Here is a 7,856-nt window from a genome sequence, read left to right as displayed (position 1 = left end):
GTTTGAGTCAGACGCCGCCGCCGCCGTCTCCGCCGTCCGTCCGGTCCGGATCCGAAACCCTGAGATCGGGGGGGCTGGGCCGGCCGGGACCCCCGCCCCCCCCCCGACCCCCCCCGACCCGGGCAGGGGCACCGGGCCCGGGAGGGCCGGCTCGGATGGCGAGGGTCCCCCCGGGCCTCGACCGGCGTCGTAGGCCCCGGCCCCTACCGACGCGCCCGGGAGCCGGAGGCCGTCGAGCGGGCCGCGGGGTCGGGGTGGGCGGGCGGGCCCCGGGGTCGGGGGCTCCCTCAGCAGGTCCCGGGGCCGTCGGCGGGCCGGGGGGCCCGGGCCGGGCCCGGGGGTCGGGGGCCCGCGGCCCGGGCCTCGGCCACGGCGGCCAGAAGCTGCTGCTGCTGCTGGCGCAGGGCGTCGGCGATGAGGAGGGGGAGGGCGTGGAAGCCGGCGGCCAGCTGCTCCAGCTTCGACTCCAGCCCGGCCACCTGCTTCTCCAGGTCCTCGCTGCGCTCGTTCAGCTCCGTGATCAGGTCGAACATCACGTTCTGCATCTGCCGGCGGGCGGGGGAAACGGGACGGTCGGGGTCAGGGGGCGCGGGGCCCCGGCCGCCCCCGGCCCGGGCGACCTCCTCGCCGGGCCTCGTCCATCCCGCCCCCGTCCTGCCTCTGGCCCGCTCCCCCTCCTCAGATGATAATCCCGGCACTCGTCGGGCGCTTACTACGCGCCAGGCGCTGCGCTCGGCGCCGGGGCGCGGGCCGGGGAACCGGGTCGGACGCGGTCCCGGCCCCGCGAGGGGCTCAGTCTTCGGCCCCCTTTCACGGATGAGGGAACCGAGGCGCAGAGGAGTGAGGTGACCCGCCCCAGGCCGCCCGGCACAGACTCGTGGGGCGGCCCGGATTAGAACCCAGGACCTACCTACTCCCAGGCCCGGGCTCTATCCACTACGCCATGCTGCCTCCCTATCACATCCCACAGACGGTCACCCTCCCCCCGCTTCAAAGCCTCGTCGAAGGCCCGCCTCCTCCAAGAAGCCTTCCCCGACTAAGCCCTCCTCTCCTCCCACCCCCTCCTGCGTCCCCCTGCTTCACTCGCGGCATTCATCCCCCCTTCCCGGTCCCAAACCGTGACCCGATCTGGGCCTCCCACCCGGGGATCCTTCCGAGCCCCCCGGGATCTGCCGGTATTCCCGGCAGCACAGCTCCGCGGGAGAGCGATTCCCTCTGCTCCTCTCCTCCACTTCCTGGAAAACCGTGCTGGCTTCCGTTGGTCCTCCCTGCCCCCCCCCCCCCCCGAGAATCCCCTTCGCGGGGGTCCACGACCCCCGACCCCACCCGTCCCGGCCTGCCGTGCAGTTGGGACGCGGCTCAGTGGCAAGAGCCCGGGCTTGGGAGCCGGAGGTCAGGGGTTCGAATCCCGGCTCCGCCCCTTGGCAGCTGTGTGACTTCGAGTCACTTCACTTCTCCGGGCCTCAGTTCCCGCATCTGGAAAACGGGGATGAAGTCTGGGAGCCTCACGCGGGACAACCCGATGACCCCGCATCGACCCCGGCGCTCGGAACAGCGCTCTGCACACAGTAAGCGCTTCACAGATACCAGCGTTATTGTTCTCATTCTTATTGGGGGTGGGTGAAGCAAAGTGCCGCCCTCTGAGAGACTGCTATTAATAAGTTTGCTGGCGGATTGCATCCTCCCAAGCGCTTAGCACAGCGCGCTACACACGGGAAGCGCTCAAGAAATACCACCGGATGAATCGACGTTCTCTAGGCCTCTCCCGGAGCCCTGCGGCGACCGCTCCCCGCCACTCGGCCGCCCCGGTGATCCCCGTCCCCACCCCGGCGTGGGTGTTCACGAAGCACGGGGAGCACGCGTGCGGGGAGGCTCTGAAGCTGCCCGCGCACATGCTCCGGGCCCCGGCCCCGGCCCCCCGGCGCCGCGGGACCCATTCTTCGGAGCCGGGGGCAACCCGTCCCTGGCACCCGGAGGCGGGCGTGGGGCCCCTCGGGGTCTCCGGAGGAGCCTCCGACCCCACAGGCTGACCAAGAGGGGTGGGAAAGTCAGTGTGGAAAGTGGCGGGGTACGGGAGGAGGCAAATCCTGATGCTGGGTCCCCCCCAGATCCCCGTCACTAGACCGCGGAGCCGGGGCCGGGAAGAGACGGCGCGAGGGAGAGAAGAGACGGTGGAGACAGGGAAGCTGTCTCCCTGTCTCTTTCTCTCTCCCCATCCCCCTCCTCCTCTGCCGATTAGCTATTGCCCCCCCCACCCACCCACCCACCCAACCCGACGCCCCCCTTCTCCGCCTCACGGCAGGGGGACGGGAGGCAGAGGGGTGAAGGAGATCTGGCCACGGGGAGCGGGGCAGGTCTGCAGGCGAATGACCCAAGCTGGGTCCCTGGGGAGAGTCAGGGACGGAGGGGGGAGAGGCGGGGTGTGGGACGGTCAGCGCCGGGTCACCGGGGGAGAGTCGGGGACGGAGAGGGGAGAGTCGGGCTGTCGGAGGGTCGGCGCCGGGTCACGGGGGAGAGTCGGGGGTGCCGGATGGTCCACACAAGGGCACTGGGGGAGAGTCGGGGGCGTTGGATGGCCCTGGGGAGAGTCGGGGACGGAGAGGGGAGAGTCGGGCTGTCGGAGGGTCGGCGCCGGATGGTCCATACTGGGTCACTGGGGGAGAGTCAGGGAGGGAGAGGGAAGAGCCAAGGGTGTTGGATGGTCTGTGCTGGATCCCTGGGGGAGAATCAGGGAAGGAGAGGGTAGAATCGAGGGTGCTGGATGGTCAGTGCCGGGTCACCGAGGAGAGTCGGGGAAGGAGAGGGGAGAGTGGGGGATCTTGGAGGGTCCCTTGGCAACCGTGCACGGGGGTGGGGGCAGGCCAGCCACAGCACAGTTTATTCCAGAATTCTGACCCCCAAACGCCCCCCAGACACCCAGCGACGACCGTGGCTTTCAGCCCCGAGCCTCCCCACAGAGCACAGACCCTCCCTAAGCTCCCTCCTCCTCCCCGGCCCCCGGCGGGGGTCCCTGACCTTGGACAGATCCACCAACGTGTTGGCCTGGTCGCTCAGCTTCCTCTGCTCCATCTTGACGCTGCGTAACCTGCAGGCGAGACCCACACCCAGAGACCAGCCTCGTCCCGCAGGCGCCCCCCTCCTCTCCCTCGCCCCTCGGTGACCCACCGGGTGACCCCACGGGAGTGGGGGGGGAGAAGGGAAGAGGGGCACCCCCAGCCTCAGTTGCCCCCGAACACGTCAGCCCGGAGAAGCAGGGTGGAGTCAACCCCGTTTCTCCCATGGGCGTCGCAGGCTCAGAGCCCAACTCGAGCTCGTCTCTAGACGGATAAGCTCGTTGCGGGCGGGGAAAGTAATCATTAATAATAATAATAATAATGGTATTTCTTAAGCGCTTACTATGTGCCCAGCACTGGACTAAGCGCTGGGGTGGATACAAGCTAATCGGGTCGGACACAGTCCCCGTCCCACCTGGGGCGCACAGCCTCAATCCCCATTTTCCAGATGAGGGAACCGGGGCCCGGAGAAGTAAAGCGACCTGCCCAAGGTCACACAGCAGACAAGCTGGTGGGGCCGGGATTAGAACCCAAGACCTTCGGACGCCCGGGTCCGGGCTCCATCCACTACGCTTGGTACAGTGCCCGGCCCGCAGTAAGCGCTCGGTAAATACGATCCATCGATCTCGCTTTTCGGATTCTGTCAAGGCCGGGGCCGCCTACACGGATCCGAGACCGACCCGTTTTATTTTTTTTATGGTATTTGTTAAGCGACTACTATGTGCCAGGCACTGTTCTGAGCGCTGGGGTAGACACAGGGTAAACAGGTCGGACCCAGTCCACGTCCCACACGGGGCTCACGGTCGTCATCCCCATTTTACAGATGAGGGAACCGAGGCAAAGAGAGGAAAGGTGACTTGCCCAGGGTCACCCGGCAGACAAGTGGCAGGGCCGGGAGCAGGAGAAGCAGGTCCGTCTGACTCTCGGGCCCGGGCTCTAACCACTAGGCCACAAGCCTAGGGGACAGAGGTCACGATGGAAATTCTTCCCATCTGCCCTATCGGTGTCCTGGGCGGTAAAGGGTCAATCAATCACTCGATCAATTAATAAATACATCATATTGTACTCAATAGAATCTAATAGAACGCAATAGAGAACTCAATAGACTACGAGACTACTATATCGAATCCCGGCTCGGCCACTTGTCCGCTGTGTGACTGTGGGCAAGTCGCTTGACTTCGCGGTGCCTCAGTTACCTCATCTGTAAAATGGGGGTGAAGACCGTGAGCCCCACGTGGGACAACCTGACTCCCCTGTGTCCACCCCAGCGCTTAGAACGGTGCTCGGCACATAGTAAGCGCTTAACAGATACCAACATTATTACTACTATATTGTCCTCGATAATGTATTGGACTCGAGGTATTGAATCCTGCACTCTGTTATTATGGTATTTGTTAAGCGCTATGTGCCGAGCACTGTTCTAAGCGCTGGGGTAGGTGCAGGGTCATCAGGTTGTCCCAAGTGGGGCTCCCAGTCTTAATCCCCATTTTACAGATGAGGTAACTGAGGCACAGAGAAGTTAAGCGACTTGCCCACAGTCACACAGCTAAGTGGCAGAGCCGGGATTCGAACCCATGATCTCCCCCAGTGCTCAGGACAGTGCTCGGCACCTAGTAAGCGCTTACCAAATACCATGCTTATCATTATCGTTATTCTCTTTGCCTCGGTTCCCTCGTCTGTCAAATGGGGACGAAGACCGGGAGCCCCACGTGGGACAACCCGATGAGCTTGGATCTATCCCGGTGTTGGGCACATAGTGAGCGCTTAACAAATACCGTCTTCGTTATCGTTATCATTGTTACGGGCGTTGGGGTGCCCGAGACAGCCGGGGGGGCTTCCTCGGGGGGGGGGGGGGCAGGACCCCCGGGGTGGGCGGCGGGGAGCGGGAGATACGAGAGGGGCGGGGGGCAGGGCTTACTGGTGGATGGCCTGCAGGAACTTCCTCTGGTGTTTGCGGACTTTAGCGTGGTGGATTTTCTTGAGCAGCTTGGTGTGCTTATAGATGAGCCAGGTCTCACGCAGGACGTTGGCGGCCGCGTTCTTGATCTGAGCAGGGAGGGCGGCGGGGGGGGCGGGGACGGCGGGGGACCGGTCTGACCCCGCTCCCTCTCACCGCAGCCCCACCGTCCCCCCCCCACCCCGTGTTTACGCCGAGAGGGGCCCTCCGCTCCCAGGCCGGGGCTCCCGGGTCGGGCCGGAGAGGAGAAACGAGGCCTCCCGGGACTGTCGCGAGCCCCCAGTTCCGCCCCCAACTCCGGGGACCCCCAAACCTGACCCCCCACCGCTCCCATCGCAGCCCCCCAGCCTCGATGAGAATATCTGTTAAGCACCGACTACGTGCCAGGCACCGTTCTAAGCGCTGGGGGAGATACGGGGTCATCGGGTCGGACCCGGTCGCTGTCCCACTCGGGGCTCACAGTCTTCAATCCCCATTTTACGGACGAGGTTACTGAGGCCCGGAGAATCATAATCATAATTTTGGTAGTCGTTAAGCGCTTACTACATTGCCAGGCACGGTACTAAGCGCCGGGGTGGATCCGAGCAAATCGGGTCGGACACAGTCCCCGTCCCACGCGGGCTTCACAGTCTCAATCCCCATTTTGCAGACGAGGGGGCTCCGGTACAGGGCAGCCAAGTGACCCGCACGAGGTCACCCGGCAGACAAGAGGCGGAGCCGGAATTAGAACCCAGGTCCTTCCGACTCCCGGGCTCCGGCCACTAGGCCACGTCCCTTGGCCGGCCCCTGGCCCGCCCCCGCCCCCCTCCAGCCCCCGGCGGGACTGACGGCGTCCAGGACCCCCCGGCGGGGGGAGCGGTGACCCGTCTGCGGCCCCTCCGGCCGGACCGCCGGTGGCTCGGACGCCGTCCCTTTGGACGCTCCTCCCGCGCCGGTCCTAGACGTCTCCCAGCTGGGCAGGTTCACCCAATCCCGCCCCCTCCCTCGAGGAGGCGTCCAGAGGTCATCCGGTCCACGCCCCGGCCTCCGGACGGCCAGGCGGCTCAGACCCTCTCCCCGGCCCCGGGTTCAGGTTCACCCGTCTCGCCGCTGCCAACTCCTCGCCCACGTCCCGCCTCTGAAACGCGCTCCCTCCTCACGGCCGACAGACGACGACTCTCCCCCTCTTCGAACCCTTAGCGGAGGCCCATCTCCTCCAGGAGGCCTTCCCCGACGAAGGCCCCCTCTCCTCCCGCTCCCTTCTGCGGCGCCCCGACTCGCTCCCTTAATCATTGTTATCGTAAAATAACAACTGAGGCATTTGTTAAGCGCTTACTATGCGCCAGGCACTGTACCGAGCGCCGGGGTGGATCCAAGGAAATCGGGTTGGACACGGTCCCCGTCCCACCCGGAGCTCACGGTCTTAACCCTCGCTTTACAGACGAGGTCGCCGAGGCCCAGAGAACCGAAGCGACTCGCCCGAGGTCACACAGCCGGCAAGTGGTGGAGCCGGGATTAGAACCCAGGACCTTCTGACTCTCAGCCCCGGGCCCTAGCCACTAGGCCAGGAACCTTTAATGACTTTTAGGGCAAGCGGACTATCCATCCTGAGGGCTCTCCTCGACAGCTGATTACGACCAGGGGTATTTTTGTTCTTTTACGGTAATTAAGCGCTTACTATGTGCCAGGCTCTGTACGGGTAGATACAAGCTAATCAGGTTGGACACAGTCCATACGCCGTATGGGACTCACGGTCTCAATCCCCTCTTGACAGATGAGCAGAGAAGCAGCGTGGCTCAGCGGCCAGAGCCCGGGCTTGGGAGTCAGAGGCCGTGGGTTCCAATCCCGGCTCCGCCACCTGTCTGCTGGGTGACCTGGGGCAAGCCACTTAACTTCTCTGGGCCTCAGTTCCCTCATCTGGAAAATGGGGATGAAGACCGTGAGCTGGGACAACCCTGTGTCCCCCCGGCAGCGCTCAGAACAGTGCTCGGCACATAGTCAGCGCTTAACGAACGCCCACATTATTATTATGAGGTCAGCGAGGCCCAGAGGAGTGAAGCGCTTTGCGCGAGGTCACACGGCCGACACGTGGCAGAGCTGGGATTAGAACTCGGGTCCTCTGGCTCCCAGGCCTGGGCTCTTTCCACTAGGCCGTGCTGCCGTTTTGTTTTTGTCTTGGAAAACAGCAACTGGCTTCCTTCTGGTCACCTCCCCGTCTCTAGGGGCTGCTTCCTCCAGCCGGCGGCTGGACTGGGGTCGGCGCCTCCCTTCCCAAACACCCACCCGATCACACGCGCGCTCTCCCAACCACTCAGGACAGTGCCAAGTGCTTAGTCCAGTGCTCTGCACGCAGTAAGCGCTCCATAAATACGATGGGATGAACGAACGGAGGAGAGGCAACGGGACTGCGCGCGGGCGTGCTGCGTGTATGTGCGCGTGTCTAGGCGTCGGGGTGCCTGCCCGCCCCGGGGGCCCCCAGCCCCCCCAAATCCCAGTCAGACCTGGGGTGGGTCCTGCCCCACGCGCCAGGAGGTTCAACTGGGGTGAGATAAGGTATTAATAATAAGGCATTCGGTATTATTATTATTCGACTGGGGTGGGATTATTAGGAGTCCCTAATGATAGGAAGGCATTTCTCATTATTCAACTGGGGTGGGACGGGTCAGGGGTCCTTAATAATAGTCTCCCCCGATTAGACCGTAAGCCCGTCAATGGGCAGGGACTGTCTCTATCTGTTACCGATTTGCCCACTCCAAGCTCTCAGTACAGTGCTCTGCACGTAGTAAGCGCTCAATAACTACTATTGAATGAATAATAATTACGGTATCTGTTATCATTATTGTTATTCGACTGGGGTGGGACGGGTC

The 7,856-nt window shown here is 63.9% G+C and overlaps 1 protein-coding gene across 1 annotated transcript in view; it reads right to left on the bottom strand.

Moving 5' to 3' along the window:
* Nucleotides 1-287: 287 nt before the first annotated feature.
* The window catches only part of KCNN3 (potassium calcium-activated channel subfamily N member 3), a 31,574-nt gene continuing 24,005 nt past the window's right edge, over nucleotides 288-7,856 (bottom strand). Inside the window, exons 8-10 of the mRNA XM_029055466.1 lie at nucleotides 4,972-5,099; nucleotides 3,016-3,085; nucleotides 288-545 (exon numbers count right to left, since the gene is read on the bottom strand). Coding sequence (XP_028911299.1) covers nucleotides 288-545; nucleotides 3,016-3,085; nucleotides 4,972-5,099 — 456 coding nt within the window. The remainder of the gene's footprint in view (nucleotides 546-3,015; nucleotides 3,086-4,971; nucleotides 5,100-7,856) is intronic.

Source organism: Ornithorhynchus anatinus, chromosome X5 (genome assembly GCF_004115215.2).
Source record: "Ornithorhynchus anatinus isolate Pmale09 chromosome X5, mOrnAna1.pri.v4, whole genome shotgun sequence".
NCBI lineage: Eukaryota > Metazoa > Chordata > Mammalia > Monotremata > Ornithorhynchidae > Ornithorhynchus > Ornithorhynchus anatinus.
Note: the sequence above shows the minus strand (reverse complement) of the source record. Positions and strands in the feature narration are given on the sequence as shown.